The following is a 17603-nucleotide window of genomic DNA, read 5'->3' as shown; positions in this document are numbered from 1 at the left end:
AATAACATAAGTTGAACTTTAATTCACGAACTTTCAACCAGTAATAATAATAATTAAACGAGTTAAAAAAGAACTAGACACAGTTGTGAGCGTAAGTAAAATGAAACTGTAAAAACAAGTGAAAGTTGGACATGTTATATGTTATAAGTTATGGATGTAAATAAAATTGTGAATTATGAATTATGAAGTGTAACCACTGACATGAATTGAACTTCGATTCAGGAACTTTTAACTTTTAACAATTAAATTAGAATAATAATTTTAACCTATGTTTTATAAAAAGAACTCGATATATTAGTGACGGTAAATCTGGATAAGATACAGGGTCGAATGAGTAAAAAGTGAATGTGACTGCGTGTAATCATACAGCCGTGTTCATATACCTGAGGATAACCTCTTGAGGTGTTGTGTTGTGTAGTCGGTAAATTGACTCTACTATTAATACCACGTAGGTTTAAAAAAAAATAGGCATACACAGGTTAGTGGTCCGTAGAATTTTTTACTGGTCCTTGGGCTTCAAAAGGTTGAGAAACACTGTTCTAAAGTGATATGAAAAAAAGTATATTTAAAATGCTGAAATGTAAGTTAGTATGCGCATTTTCTGGCCAACCCCCTTTGGAAAACTGCCACATCCCATGGGGGAAGAAATTCTGGCAACACCCACGGTAATGCATAGTCCTACTGTAAAATATCTGATCATACAAAAACTACCTACGTACAGTTGAATTAACAAAGCGAAACAAATTCTTAGCTTTAATGTTTGTGGCATTTCAACTGACCGCTTTTAAAGATTCTTTGAATCAAATGGATATTCTATTTTAGTTTATTTCTTTAGTACTGATTTCTGTCTATTTACGCAGTCTAACAAGTATGGAGTGTTGGAGGGGGAAGCAATTCTGATTTATTTTAACAGGCAGATCATCCACTTATTCGATGTTACTGAGAATAACCACGGAAACAGAACTAATACAATTTGCATGGATGTGTCTCAAATAGGTAATGGTGGAGACTTGCAAGTTGCCACACTTTTTGGAGCATTCTCAAACAACAATACACCAGTTGGCTCTGCAATGTCGGTTCAGTCCTTCCATCTGTCCACGTATTACAACTTGAGAATCAATGAATGGATGTTCTTGGAATTTGATATTGAGAGCTTTGCTGATCATTATGTTAACAATTCATTTCCTACCTCTTAGAAAACATGCTGCATATCATACGAACCTACAAATACGAGTACACAGTACATGCTATCTTCTGGCATGTGACAATGTGCAATCTTAGTAGATGTTCACTGATGTGTCAGAAGAACTTTATGACTCTGAAGGTTAAGAAGACACATTTCCCTGAAACGCTGGTAAATTTCTACCTTACTGTACAGCACCACATCCCACAAGATAGTACACTTTATTTTTAATGCTGTGAAGAACTGAAATGTCATACTTATATACCCTCCATAGAAAACTGCAGAGTCTTTTATAGCTAAACCAGCTGTTATAAAGTTACCACTGTTCTTTAAAACTTAAGTCCTGAGGAATATCCTATACTGAGAAGCGTTATTGTTATTTTGCTTAATGCTTTTGTTTAATTTTCTCAGTTAAAAGATGTATTCTTGTAACTGTGTTAACTACCTTCCAGCATGGTGCGGTCATTGCTTCTGGGTTGTGAATGACGAAAGGGATGTTCTGATATTTACATCGCGACTCTTATTAAATAACGCTGATGCCAGATATTGGAGAAGAATGTTCCTTTACAGAGGTAAGCCTAAGTAAACAAATTGTATTTTAGTAGATTCTAGGGGGTTCTGACGGTGGTGTATACCACTTAGAATTACTAGGTTCTGGACTTTGTCAATTGTCCGGTATTAGAGAACAGAACATTTTGGAAGTTGGATCTGTTACCATCTTCAGATAAGAGGGAGACACCTGCTGTGTTGTGTTCGTTAGAAAGAGCTAACCTCAATCACTATAATGGACAGCCCATGTCAGTATATCGACAGCTATATAAATACCTGAGACCAGGCTTTGCCGAATGGAGATAACAGGAAAATATTGTCAGTTATAGAATGTAACTATAGATGGGGTTTGGATTGATAATTGGATTTATTGGACACTTTAACACCTAGCTCGTGATTACTATCACACACAGACAAGTGTTGTCAGTCACGGTCTTCATGGTGCTGCTTGGTAGCGGCTTCTAACAGGATAGCGTCCTCGGCTTCCGTACCCAACGGCGCCTGTCCTCACTGGTTGGGGGGGGTTGCTATGTGAGTCGGTCGTGGACGCCAGATCCACAAGGCCACACAGTCCACAACGGACTGACATAGGAACACCCCCCCAAAAAGCTTAAGGGTTAATGCCCTCCCATTAACCTTGCCTTTCNCCCCCCCCCCCCAACACAGTATCCTATACCTGCGCTAACCTTGCTCCTGCCTCAGACCCTTCCCCTCTCCCTCTCCACTGATTTCCCACGTAGACTTGTTTCTCTCTTCCCTGCTCTCATATAGCTGAGTTTATTTCCAACATTAGTCTACTTGCACCTGTTCTCACTGTCTCTTTGCTTGCGGATTTTCTTATTTTTCCTTCTACCCTGAAGATGGAGGCGATACGTTCCTCCGAGACGTCGGTTAACACCACATCTACACAGTGCCACATCCCAGAAGACTGCTTTCTTCATAGTCACCGCCGTGAAAACCTCAAATCTTACAAGGAAAATAGTGACCAAACAAGATGACAAAGCAGGAACCGTCTTGGCTTGTATTCTGGCAGCATTCGGTTAGATTCACTGTCGGGACACCAGTTATCTTGAGGTTTCATTCAGACCATAAGTTCACACTATACAGAAAGTACAGCAAAATTATAGTGTTATGCATTTTAATCTTCACGATTTTAGATAGCAGACGAGAAAACAAAAGGCTCTGAATTGAATGGTATCAAGCAGTAAAGATAAAGTTGCCCCCATGCTTAACTAATTAAGCACTATGAGATGAAAGCATATTGGGGAATGGATGTATAGATCCACATTTTCTTGACTTCGACACTAGCTGAAGGTGAATGGTCAGTTTCACGCCCCTGCCACTTTAGCCCTGTGGAAAGATTGCCCAGTACCTATTGGATAGGAGTGTGAATACAAAATGAAATCACAGGCAGAAGAACTAACTGCGAATCAAAAAACTAAAACAAACTTTAAAAAAATATAGACACTTTAAAATTATCGTTGTTTTCATTGGAATGCTTCTCTGAATGTCAGCTATGATAGCTGCATCAACATGATGGTGCTATAGCAACTGACAATCATCAACTGAAAGATTTAACAACACATTGACTGCCTTGATAAGCACCAAACACTCAACTTCATTTAAAATTGTGGTGTCAGCTTATTCCCATTGAGAAGCATAAATATTGGTTTGCATTTAATATTCACACTTCAAGAACATTATAGGGCAAACTTATCTGTAAAATCTCTCAAGGGGACATCAGAATAGAACCAATACAAAATATATGTTGCTTTCATGACTGTATATGTGAGCAAAGGGCAGTGAATCCAAAATTTTTGTGAGAACAATATACATGATTTGCCACATTGTGAAGAATGGACTAAGGGGCTGCGCTGGCTGCTAGAGGATAGGTTATCAAGTTACAAACAGCCTGACAGGGAGAGAACTGTTGGCTTAAACTGGAATGTGACATGTTAGCTTGTTGTATTGAAGTTGCTGTCTACAACCTTGAAAGAATAGTATGAAATTTCTTTATTAAAACCATCACAACACAACTATATTAAGGTCAGTGACAAGTTTGGCTCTGCTACATGTTTCGGCTACCAAAAACCATCATCAGGCAAATACATGGCCAACATACGAGGAGTGTTCCGTATATAATTCCTCCTATTTTTTTTTTAATGAAAAGTACAACAGATACAGAAAGCATAATAACGCAGTTAAATAGAGCAAGATTTCAGCTACTTACAGTTATTTTTCCACATAATCACCCCTATTCGTTATGCACTTTCGCCATTGATGATCATGAGCCATGTATGCCGCACCTGTAAAAGTCTGCGCCAGCAGAGGCTAGCCACTCTCTTACAGCTGCAATGACAGCATCGTTGTCTGGAAAATGTTGCCCTCATAATCCATCTTTCATAGGCCCAAACAGATGGAAGTCTGAAGGTGCTAAATCGGGGCTATAAGGTGGATGTGGTAGGACAGCCCAGCCAAACTTTGCAATGTGAGCAGTGGTCAAAACTGGTCTGGGGTCTAGCATTATCGTGTTGGAAGCGAAAGGTTGTCTGTTTCTCTGGCGTGACTCGGGAAATGCGGGCTTTCAGCTTAGTCAGCGTCCTCTTGTAGCATTCAGAATTGACAGTCTCACCAGACTCTAGGAAATCCGACAAAATGACACCCCGCCTATCCCAAAAGACCAGGCACATCACTTTCCCTGCCGGTGGCTGTGTCTTGAACTTCTTTTTTCTTGGGGTATCTGGATGTTGCCACTCCACGGACTGTATTTTGGATTCCGGCTCGTAGTGGTGACACCATGTCTCATCTCCCGTAACAGTGCTGTCCAGAAACTTGTCACTTTCAGCCTCAAACTGGTGCAACAGTTCCTGACAGACTTCCATTCGATGAGTTTTGTGGTCCTGTGTAAGCATCTGCAGGACCCATGTGGAACAAACTTTGTGATAATCCAGCTTTCCCAACATCGTTTCCAATGCACTACAGCCGATATTAAGCCATGCACACAGTTTCGTGGTCGTTATCCGCCAATCTGTATGGATGAGGCGCTGTTCATTGTGAGGAGTGGCAGCTGAGCAGGGACGCCCAGCACGTGGTTTCCAGTACTGGAGTTCATTCGTGTATATATGTTGGCCATGTATTTGCCTGTTGATGGTTTTTGGTAGCTGAAACATGTAGCAGAGTCAAACTTGGCATTGACCTTAATATGGTTGTGTTTTGATTTTTTTAATAAAGAAATTGTATATTATAACACAACAGGATGCATGAAATGAAAATTATAGTATGCAATTAATTCAGCAAAATAATTATGTAAAAAAAGTCAGTGGAATTTGACGTTATCGCACCATCACAAAACTTTTTCTCACGCATTTATTCCACTGTATGTTTCAGGCAAGATTGGCCTTCATCAAGTTGGAAAAATATACAGATCTTCTGGGCTATACCTCTGTGTAGGCTAGTGAAAACCTCAAATCCAAAAAAAAAAAAAATGGTTTGCAGAACTTTAAAATTAAATTATAATAAAAAATTGTTTTATAAGTCAGATCATTTTTTTTTTCAAATAATATATTATTTGTGTAGATTGACATATATTAAATCAAATGATAAAAGTTTCTTTATCATTACCCATTTTCACTAACCACATAGCTGACTGCCAGTTGATTAGCATGCCACTATACTGTTCTTCTATTTATGGTTTTGCCCTCAGCACACTGCCTAGTGTGAGAGCTATATAACAACTTCCAAATCCAAAAATCACTAACCATGAACTTTTAACTCTGAAAATTCTTAAAACAATGGCAAGCCCTCAATATTTGATGCAGCATACTCCTGAAATCTGAAGCCAAGTATGATACTAAATGTGTTTATTGCCGTGTAATAACTGAATACATAGTCTTTATGTCTTATAAATTTGGAATACTTTTATTGTCATGAATTGTGATCCAGCTCAGAACCTGTAGCCACTTGTGTTGCATTCAGTGCATCAAGTGGGGGTTTGTACTCAGCTTCAGGACTGCAACCTGCAACAAGTAAAAAGATAATGACAATAACATACAAATTCTGTAAATTTTAAACCTTTTCAGTGGATATCGTGATCAGAATTTCTTTTAGATTGTGGTATTCTGTGTTTGACACCATGTAGTCATTTAGGGGGCTACATGGTGTCATAAGACAAAAGACAATAACTGAAATTTTTAATGTCATGAAAAACCCCATTTTCATGAGGTTCATACTTCAACTCCGTATTCAGGAGGTCCCAGTTCAAAACTCAGTCCCAGGAACTTTGTCGGCTGAGAGTTTTAAATGTCAGCTTTAAAAGTACAGATTCTGATAAATTTAATTTGAAATATTTTAGTAATATGATGTATATTTAATAAAATTTGAGCTGAAAATTAATGATTTTTCTGTATGCGCTATCAGTAACAGAAATAAGCTATTACACCTATATACTCCTTTCTGATGTCCAGTCTCTAACATCTTGTTTTCAACATTAAAGTCACGTACCTGCGGGTAGCATCACATGTTTGAGAAAGCATTCATACAGTACAAAGTGAATCAGGCAGCACAGAAGGGACATGGCACAGAAGATTATAAGTGCCAACTTGCCTCCCACTTCATGGTAAAGCACTCCACCAATCAGACTCCCCATAGCATACCCTACACAAACAGTAGAAAGTGAGAATTAGATGCCTCTCAACATAAGGGAAGAATATTATATTTAAGCATCCTGTTGCACTCTATACGATATATGACATAAACACCGTCCCAAGTGCAACAGTTTATTGTAGTTGTTTTGTCTTGCCCTCTTCTACACTACAAAGATAATGCACAAAGCAGACAGATATCAGCGAAGTAGATTCTGATAAATCAAAACCTGTTGGTAACGATGAAAAGAACAATTATGAAGACTTATGGTTTTAAATTTTAAACTAGATGCAGTGTAACAGCTACGTAAGTGCGTACACCTGATGATGGCCGTTTGCGGCCGAAACGTGTAGTGTAGAAGAGGGCAAGACAAAAGAACTACAATAAATTGTTGCACGTGGGACGGTGTTTATGTCATATAAGGGAAGAACATGGATTTTGTTTCAGAATATGGTAATGAGAATATTTGGGCCTGTGAGAGAGAAAATAATGGGGAACTAGGTAAGATTATGTAATGAGAAGCTTCTTATAAAACTAATATTTCCTGGTCACAGAAAGTGATACAATCCTCTTGGTTCGCACCAGGTGTCAATTTTGATTTCGTGTCCCACAATTTGGAGACCTATATTTCCATGATTGGGAATGATGTACTGGGTAAACAGTGTTCTTGATAGATACAGACACACACACCATTGAGGCATCTCCAAAGATAACTGAACTATTATGAAGGATATCTGCATATTGCTACACTGCAAAATAACAGTTTCAGTTCTTGTGATGCCCGTATGTTGCTTAATATAATAACTGTGGACCAATCTGACCCTGCCCTATTTGGATGTATCTTAACTCTTCTTGTGTTGGTCTAACAAGGCTTTCTGAAGCGTGTTAGCGACTGACACTCAAAAGAGAAAACTATTGCCATTTCTGGATGTGTCACTGTGGAAGAAGCGATATGGATCACTGGGCCATGTGGTTTACAGGAAGCCTACCCACATGAATCGCTACCTACATGCTAGTTTGAATCATCCATCATGAAAATGGTCATTATATCTGCTCTAATTCGGCAGGCCCAGGCAATCTGAAATTCAGACAGTGGGACAGTGAAATACAACACTTGAGAAAAATTTTCCAACAAAATTGTTGCAGCAGAATGAAGATCTTAAACTGAAACAAACCTTCTGGCATGGTCATAAAAAATAAATGCAGTGAACCTTTGTTAAGACATAAGGCTGCAAGTGTAACATTAAGATATCCACTGGCTTTGAGCTTTGAGCCGAATGTCTAGATAATGTGGGACCCTCAACGTCTCACAACCCTATGGGCCTTCATGGCCTGTTACAGGGATAGCTTTACTTTTTTACTTTTACTGGCTGACCAAGAAGAGTATAAACATTTTCTTCATGCTAAGGTCTGTAAAGGATAATCTGGGACAAAATGTGCGAAACATATTGTCATGTGTATGAGTATGACTACAGACAGGGTTTGGATTGGTAACTGAATTTATTGAACACTTACAGACTGTAACTGCAAGTGACTGCAGTGCTACTGCTAATTTACAAAATCTGTGATTCACTACAGCAAGTACTAAGACTTCTCAGGTTGCTGTATCTTCATTGGTTGTCGCCTTGTAACAGCTTTCAATGTTGTAGCTTTCTCAGCTTCTGTATTCATGTCCTTACTAGCCAGTGACTGTCTCACAATTGCCTCATTGCTCCAACTGGCTAACTCCCAGGCTGGTGGCCATCTCACACCAAACTCCTACTGTTCTCACTGCTGTCTCAAGACACCTAATGGCAGCTGGCCCTCATTATATAGCTCAGCATGGATTGCACTTCCGACAGCTCCTCTATTGTTGCGTGTGTCTGTTGCAGTAATTACCTAGCAAGGGACGTTGTTTACCGAGCCATTATTTACCAACGGCCGTTGTTTACAGAGCCATTACTTAGCAATGGCTGTTGTATGGCTGCTTATTTTATGACCGTTGCCTAGCAACAGGTCTACATGCCACAATATACTGAATTCAACATGAATGTGATAAGGTGTTGTGGAACAGATACATACCCTAGAACATGAATGTCACTACATTGTTTTATCCAGTACATTATTCCTTGATGATGATGATGATGACAGAGGTCTCCAAAATATTGCACTTCAACTTTGAAGTGATGTGGTTGGTCACCTGATGAGATTTCATCTTTCATGAGCTTCATAATTTGTAATTTTAAATAACATTAATATGGTGACCTAATCAAGGAGTGTGGTATGGGCCACTCGTATGGCATACATGGGCAAGAGAGAAATTTTAGTTGAGATACTTGAATTTGATGTAATGACAGGGAAAGGATTAGAAGGATTGGGGATAGGGGGACTGGAAGACATTGACATTAATAAACCAACATATAGATGAAGTGAAGAGACCTCTTGTTATCTTAGTTTTCTTCATTCCTTCCAAATATATTTCAGAACAGCACTTTGAAACAGGTTATAACCACTCCATTGGTTATAGGTCACTGTCTGCTGTCATCCTTTCTTCTTATTTGCTACTAAATACAGTCTGCATTTGATTTATCATCATTAAATTTTGAAATACAACACTAAGATCTGGCATATGAAGACCTCTGCATATTAGTTACCCACCAAAGCCGTCGTCCATGCCTGCAACAAGTCCCTGCATTGTAGCAGAGGTTCCTGGGGGTGCCACAGCACTCGCATATGCGACTATAGTGGTGTAGCACATGGCATATGTAGGTCCTTGCATGAACAGTTCCACAGGCAATACCCACCAAGGTGTTGGAATCAGAGAAATGAGACCCAATCGTATAGAGTATGCCAAAAAACACAATGTAAGAGAATGTCCATATCCTATCTTCTTCAGAATTTTACCTAAACAAAGAAAGCATTATAAGTTTCCAGTAGAATGTACTAGAATTCTTTTGATTAAAAAATGGAAGGCTTGCCACATTTTGTCTTCGTTTTAGTAGATTTTGAGCAAGTTTACAGATTTTCATTAAATTATTTACCAATTTAATAAAAATTATTACATTACAGACATCGGAGTTTACAGAGTCAGAAATATGTTTCCTTACATTTCATTAGAATATTCACTCTAGTGAAAAGTGTTTAAAAACTGCAGATTTTTGCAATACACTTCTCAATTTGAGAAAACTAACAAAATATAACTTACAGGATTAAAATATAACTTACAGGATTATATTGGACCAAAACCAAATTTATATGATAGCTCGTAGTACAGATTCCCAGAGTTAAGTTTATTCAAGTCCATTCACTCACTTTGGAAATGAAAAATTCTTATGGCTGGATGGATTGATCATCAGTATTTTCGCACTGTTAAATTTATGCACTTCATGCATATTTCCACTGTGTTCAATTTATGCATATAATGCATATCCTTGCTGTATCGAATTTATGCACATAATGTCTATCCCAATTGTGTTCAATATATGCACTACTGAAATATCAGTAACTGCATGGCTCCTAAGTCACTATATGGAGTTATGTATATATGGACCACCCTAATTTCCAGTAACAGGTCTAAGGAAATAGCCACATTTAGATGGGATATACAGGGTGTCCCAGGAGGAATGGACCAAACTTCGGGAGGGTGTTCCTTATGTTAAAGTATGCTGATATAACCCAAAACACCTATGTCCAAAGTTGAACGGTTACGGAGATAATGGCCAGAGAAGTGTAAAACTTTGACCGGCGTTGCACACTTGTTGATTATAAAATACATATTAAAACTGGCAGGAATATGTGGATTCTGTAACGTTAATAATGTACGTAACATCAAACTAACTTGTGAGTGACGTGAAGCCATAAAATTGAAGTACAAAATACTCGCTCGCCATGTCATAATTGTCCTTAGGGTTTCCAGGCACTATAAATGACACATGAATGGCAAGCGCTGACGTAACATACTGACTGAGCGTTCTGATAAAGCCAACTACATAAGCACGGCTAGGGTGAATCACGGCACTCAAGGACAAACAAAGATAAGGCCTCTCAGCTGATAGGTATAATCTGTGGACCCGCTAGAAGCCCACACTTTTCTCGAGCCATTATCTCCGTAACCGTTCAACTTTGGACATAGGTGTTTTGGGTTATATCGGCATACTTTAACTTAAGGAACACCCTCCCGAAGTTTGGTCCATTCCTCCTGGGACATTCTGTATAGTGTAGAAACTATGTTACTAGTATCTGTAACATGGAACTGAGAAGACTAAACAACTGTATTACCAGGACTCTAGATTTTCTTTCACACAATAATGTGTTAGTATTTTTAAATACAACTTGCAGTTGTAGGAAACAGGAAATGTGCATGGTTTCTAACACTGGATGCATGAATCCCTTCACTGTACTCAATGACATCAGCTTTCTTTTTTTTTTTTTTTTTNTTTTTTTTTTTTTATTTTTTTAATTCACTTAGTGGGGGGTGGAGTCCAACTGGGTCCACTCGGCACGGCAGCCACTGATTGGCCCGTTGTAGCCTGCCTCGGGTGATTATGATTATGGAGAATTTGATGGAATGAAGTTTGGCAGGGGAAACCGAATTACTCGGAGAAATCCTGCCCCAGCGCCACTTTGTCCACCACAAATTCCACTTGACCAGACCCGCGATCGAACCCGGGGTGCCGAGGTGGGAAGCCAGCAACTAACAGCTTAAGCTATGGTGCAGCCCATGACATCATCTTAGTTACCAGTACACAGTGTAAAGAATTTCAAATTACTTTATTTGCTGTAAAACTGACATTTTCAAATCATATTTATAATGTCATGGCTTTATATTGTATGGAATCTTGATCTTATTGAAATGTTGACTAACCTGACAACATGAAGAATATCACTTCTCCAACAAGAGTTTCCACAGCAACAGTAATGCCTTCCAACAGTTTTATGTTATCCATATCACCTGTGACTTGTGCCAGATCTTCCAGGTACCTTTACAAAACACAATCATCTTAATTACAGCTACAAAATGAAGCATAAAATGATGTAGTGGTACATTACTACTGTTCCTTTAGACCATTTATAGCCTAGCAGTACCCAAGTAAGTAATACTTTGGATTGCAGGTCTTACAGATCCCATTCAACACTACAGACTCTAAAGCTTGCCATAGGACATGATCCTGAGACAGTTCTGTCTCACTCCCATGGATCTGTTTCTCTAAGATTCAGCATAATGTTATTCTCCTATCCCCTTCTCAGTGTTCAAAGTGGCCCTTTCCAAGAAAGAACCCCCCACAATTCTCTAAGAAGTGCCTGACAATTTTTAACTTTTGTATCTGTTTGTATCTGGCTAAAGTTTTACTTTTTGCTAATGATACCAGTATTTTGGTTACTGGTAATAATCATTCTGAGCTTAAGCATAAAGTAATGGGTACACTGTCTCTTATTGTAAATTGGTTCACAGCTAATAAGTTGGCCTTAAATATCGCTAAAACTAATATTATTAAATTTGCTCTAAAACAGTCTTATAACTCTCTGGCAGTTGCTAGTTGGAATTTGTTTATAAATGAAGTTCCTCTGATAAAATTTTTGGGTCTGCAAATTGATAAGAATTTGGATTGGAAGAGTCATGTAGAGTATATTCTCCCTAAACTCAGTTCAGCTATTTTTGTAATTAGGAGTTTATCTTATTTTACGAGTAAAAAATTTTACAAATGGTGTATTTTTCTTATTTACACTCTGTTCTTAAATATGGAATAATTTTCTGGGGCAACTCAACGAATAATGTTAAGAGTTTTTAAATTACAAAAAAACGTAATAAGGATTATTTCTGGAGTGGGACCTAGAGACTCATGTAGGGATCTTCAAGAAATTGAATATACTGCCATTGTCATGTGAATACATTCTCTCGTTGATGATGTTTGTGATTGATAATCAAACTAAATTTTGTTCAGGTTTAGATGTTCATGGTTTGAATACAAGAAATCGAAAACAATTATATTTGCCAAACCTGAATCTTTCTGCTTTTCAGAAAGGTACTATGTTTACTGCTATTAAACTATTCAACAGATTGCCCATAATCATTCAAAGCCTTAAAGAGGATAGAATTAGTTTTAAAAATAAGCTATCTTTATATCTTATGAATAATTCCTTTTATACAGTTTCTGAATATGTGGAGCATAACATAGACAATTAGTTTTAATTATTCTGTTTGCTGTGTGTTTTTTTAAATTTTTTGTATGATGACCTTCATGTCCATTTGTTTTGGACTTATGAAAAGAAATGTATGTATGTATGTATTCAGTAACTTAGCACTTCAATGATACAGTATATTTATGGGCTTCATTTGATTTTCAGAATAAACAGAGATTATCTTCTTGAATACCATTAAATGACTGATGTAGTGCAATGCAGTGTGTTTTCTTGGAGAAAGGACTCAAATTTATTGTTATTATTGTTATGGAAGTCGCATGACAGGTTAGGTCTTCACAAAGTCTGTGCATGATGGGTGCCACACATGCTGACCCCACAACACAAAATGCAAAGAATGGATCTGGCATTACAGCATCTCAATAGCTACCACGATGAAGAACATGATATGCTAGCCCAAATTGTCACAGGTGATGAGTCTTGCTCCAAACAACTTCCATTTGTTCGGCCCCCTTAAACATCATCTTTCGGCTGAACATTTTCCCGACGATGATGCTGTAGAAAGGGAAGTTACCGCCTGGTTCCAACAGCAGCCCAAAGAATTTTATGCTGCTGGTTTTCAGGGGCTTGTGAAACGATGGGACAAGCGCCTCAATGTACAGGGAGATTATGTTGTGAAATGAAAGCATTTTTCAAATCAGTACTCTTATTTGTTTAAGTTCTATATCCATTTGTAACTTACTTACTTACTGACTTACCATCGTATTTCCACTGATACTATAGTGGAACTTATATGAATTACACAGATGAAGATTTCTATCATGTGAACCCATGATAAGTTATCTTTTTTACTACAGTAGTTTGTATTTCGTCATTAAGTACGTGCAACCAGTTACCACAGCCGGTAGAAGCTTCCAGGGTGCTGTGTTCACAATCTTACAATATGCCAGGAACTGTGATAAGACTAAAATTCATGATATCCAGACACAACTCGTGGATGTGACTAGATCACTGCCATGCTGTATTAATGTATCATTCATATAGCAAATTGTTTGACAGTACACCACCTTCACTCACCAGAAGAGAAAATAGACAATGAAACTATCAATAACTCCTGACAGTGTAGCAAAAGTGAGGAAGACAACAATATGCTTGTGCTTCAGCAGGTTTCCCACATCTCGCAGAATACTGTCAGAGCGGGGAATGGGTGGCAACTGAAACAAAAATAGGGAATTAAATTGATTTTTCTACATTTTAGCTTCCAGTCACCCAATACATCTTCATGGTGTGGTGCTTAATTAATTGGACATAGGGAGAACTTAACCTTTTACATGTACATGATACACATGAACATAGTTTGGAATTGCCACTTGTAAACCAAGCAGAGTGGTAAAGCAGTTACACTCTATACTTGTAATCTGTTGATGTTTGGTTCAAATCCAAGCTGGAACAATGGTTATCATGAATGTTGGGGGGTCGTGGTTTTTCTCAGTCCTTCGAGGCAAATGTTGGGATAGTACCATGATTAGTCCACAACTGCCTCCTTCCAAATTCCTTCCAATTCTGCAGTCATCTTATTGTCCAGCACCACACAATCTAGCTACTGAAGGAATTATAAAATAAGGCATGAACTACTCAGAACTCTGAGATATTTCTGAGATTATACAGATTACTTATTAGGCTAGGCTAGTGATTGGTTCTTATGTTTGATGTTTATGATTTTATTGTTTATTTTAAGTTATTTCTGATACTGGTGTAATAAGACTGATGAATTCCCTGAACTCTTTTATACGCTAGGAAAATTCTCTTATTATAACATCTTTTAGCTGCTTCTAAAACTATACTGTCTTCTGCATATAGCACCTTTCATAAGATGTATATACAAGTTCATGTTTGTTGGATCTCTATCCAAGAATCTGTCTTTATACTGTTTTAAGAACATAAAAAATTTACTGCAGGCATCTTGGATTTTCAAATCAGAATTTATGCATAAAGGCTTATTATTTTGCCCAGTTTGAGACTTACCCTGAGCTGTAAACAGCAAAATATATCTATCACAGCAAATATGAGCACTAAAACAAATGCTGGGGTGTAGTCTTTGGTAGGACTGCCTGCAGACCACCAGTCTATAGTAAAGCCCGCAAGTAATGCTGTGATACCAAACCCAATGGTGCCCCAGACACGCTGATGTCCATACTTCATCTCTCCCCCACTGCCTGTAACACAATTTTGTGTTCTGTTACTTGCGCAGTTCAAACCCATGTTAGAAAGTATAAACCATTGTATGGGGCTCCTATAAATATAACATTCATTATTATTTGTTTAAAGACGCATCATTACTTTTGTAACTATAATAGAATGGCTGTTAAGAAAGTAGGGTGTAAGGCTATGGACTGAATTCATCTGACTCAGGACAGGATCCAGGGGTTGGTTGTTTTGAACATGGTAATGAACCTTCATGTTGCATAAAAAACAGGGAATTTCTTGACCAGCTGAAGGACTGTTAGCTTCTCAAGAAGGTTTCCACTCCATGAACTTAGTTATGGTCCACCCTTCATGATCAGATTCCCTGATAGAAGTGAATGGAAAGAAAGGTTTCAGCACAACAAAAAATTGTGACTAATCTGGTACACAGATGGCTCCAAGACAAATAAAGACACTGGAGGTGGGGTATACATTTTGCCATGGTAGTAGGTGGAAACTTAGTTTTAGCTTAGGGGAGTACACAGTAGTATTCCAGGCAGAAGTGTATGCCATGAAGGCATGCACAGTTGAGAATCTAGATAGGAACTATCAAAACAGAAATATCTACATTCCATCAGACAGTCAGGCTGTCATTAAAACACTTGGCAAATACCAGATCACCTCAAAACTGGTCTGGGACTGCCATCAATCCCTCATTCAATTGGCCAAACATAACAGAGTTCAACTGATATGGGTGCCAGGTCGTGAGGGTATTGTTTGTAATTAAATGGCAGATCAGCTGACAAGGATGGGAACTGAATATCTATTCACAAGACCTGATCCAGATTGTGGCATCTCAATTAGAGTTTCCAAGACAGTGGTCAGCGAGTGGATGAACAGAAATCACAAAAGAACATTGGGAGTCCATAAGTGGACTCAGACAGTCAGAGGGACTTGAACTAGGGCCTTCTACCAGAATGAAGAATCTGTTGAAATTGAATAGAGACGAATTAAGATGGGTGGTAGGACTGTTTACAGGACACTGTCACCTAAAAAGACACCTTTCACTCTGGGATTGACAGATGAAAACACTTGCATAAGGTGCCTAGAAGAAGATGAATTCGCCACACGTAGCCTATGTGAGTGTGAGGTCGTAGCTTATTTAAGATTTTGTCACATAGGCCAGTTCTTTATGGAACCAAGTGACTACTGTGATGCCCCATGAACAAAGTCCTACATTTCATTCAAAATGTAGCATTAATAAAGGGCTAATCAAAAGAGGAAGCACAATAGATCATTGAAGGTCATGGTGAAAGGGGCCAGATTATTACACATTCACTCATTCATTCATTCAACTTAGTTATGTTCCAGAAGAGTTATGTTACTATAACCTCAGACTTCCAACTGAACAGATTCAGTGTTGATTCTCAGTTTGTGGGTTTGTCTCATGGAATCCTCTTTAGCCAGATATTATATAACATTACATTCTTTTAGTCTAAGACCACCCACCAAAAAATTTGTGATGACTAGAAACATTAACGAATATACAATAAATGACTTTTTCCTTAAATTAAGCTATGAAACTTGGGATCCTGTTTTCTCCACGGATAATGTCAACGAAATGTACAATTCCTTCTAGACTCCTATTTGAAAATTTTCTACTCTAGCTTTCCTATAAAGAGAGTCAGTATTGGGAAAAATAATAGTAATAATTGGATTACTTTAGGAATTCTAACCTCTTATAAACATAAAAGAGAACTTTTCATAGCATGCAGGGACAGTAATAATCTAGATCTCTTAAACTACTATAAAAAATATTGTACAATTTTATCTGCTGTTATCAAGGAAGCAAANAAACATTAACGAATATACAATAAATGACTTTCTCCTTAAATTAAGCTATGAAACTTGGGATCCTGTTTTCTCCACGGATAATGTCAACGAAATGTACAATTCCTTCTAGACTCCTATTTGAAAATTTTCTACTCTAGCTTTCCTTTAAAGAGAGTCAGTATTGGGAAAAATAATAGTAATAATTGGATTACTTTAGGAATTCTAACCTCTTGTAAACATAAAAGAGAACTTTTCGTAGCATGTAGGGACAGTAATAATCTAGATCTCTTAAACTATTATAAAAAATATTGTAAAATTGTATCTGCTGTCATCAAGGAAGCAAAAAAACTTGATTATGCAAACAAAATTAGTAAATCCCTGAACAAGAAGAAAACAATATGGGATATAGTTAAATTAGAAACTAATAAAACAAGAAATACTGATAAGACTATTACTTTAAATATTGAAGGGACTCTGGTCAATAACCACCAAGTGATAGCAAATGAGTTTAATAAATATTTTTCATTTATAGCAAAAAATATTAATAAATATGACGAACTTAGCTTTCATAACCCAGATAATGTTACTCCTCTTCATTACTTATCGCAGTCTTTTAAGACTCCGTTTCCAAACATCAAACTAAAATTTGCATCATCTAAAGAAGTTGAAAATGTAATAAAATCTTTTAAACCCAAAAATTCCTCTGAGTATGATGGAATATCTACTAAGATACTTAAAATAAGCTCTTCTTTTATTAGCTCGCCTTTAACTTATATTTGTAATAAATCAATATCTTTAGGAATTTTTCCAGATCGTCTGAAATATGCAGTAGTTAAACCTTTGTTTAAGAAAGGTGATAGATCTTGTATTTCCAACTATAGACCCATATCTATGTTAAGTTCCTTCTCTAAAGTTTTTGAAAAAGTCATGTATAATCGACTTCAGGTGCACTTGTGTAATCACAGTATTTTAGCAGAAGAACAGTTTGGGTTTAGGGCAGATTCATCAACAAAGCCATATGTAAGTTAGTTAATGAAACCCTGCAAGCTTTAAATAGTAAATCTCCAGTAAGTGGTATTTTTTTGATCTTGAAAAA

General features: G+C 37.5%; 1 protein-coding gene and 1 long non-coding RNA gene across 5 annotated transcripts in view; one reads left to right on the top strand and one right to left on the bottom strand.

Moving 5' to 3' along the window:
- Window positions 1-3: 3 nt before the first annotated feature.
- Window positions 4-6124, top strand: LOC111875697. The gene is made up of 3 exons (XR_002844789.2): window positions 4-91; window positions 1636-1755; window positions 5120-6124. It is a non-coding gene; the product is annotated as an uncharacterized LOC111875697 (long non-coding RNA).
- LOC111875694 (major facilitator superfamily domain-containing protein 6) overlaps window positions 5578-17603 on the bottom strand; it is a 48705-nt gene continuing 36679 nt past the window's right edge. For all 4 annotated transcript variants that reach the window (XM_023872139.2, XM_023872142.2, XM_023872140.2 and 1 more), the window contains 6 exons: window positions 14516-14706; window positions 13568-13704; window positions 11217-11332; window positions 9011-9256; window positions 6233-6385; window positions 5578-5748 (listed from right to left, as the gene is read on the bottom strand). In XM_023872139.2, the coding sequence (XP_023727907.1) occupies window positions 5657-5748; window positions 6233-6385; window positions 9011-9256; window positions 11217-11332; window positions 13568-13704; window positions 14516-14706 (935 nt within the window). In that variant the 3' untranslated portion in view covers window positions 5578-5656. The remainder of the gene's footprint in view (window positions 5749-6232; window positions 6386-9010; window positions 9257-11216; window positions 11333-13567; window positions 13705-14515; window positions 14707-17603) is intronic.

Source organism: Cryptotermes secundus, unplaced genomic scaffold, assembly GCF_002891405.2.
Source record: "Cryptotermes secundus unplaced genomic scaffold, Csec_1.0 scaffold478, whole genome shotgun sequence".
In the NCBI taxonomy this organism is placed as follows: domain Eukaryota; kingdom Metazoa; phylum Arthropoda; class Insecta; order Blattodea; family Kalotermitidae; genus Cryptotermes; species Cryptotermes secundus.
This window is presented reverse-complemented; position numbering and strand designations above follow the sequence as displayed.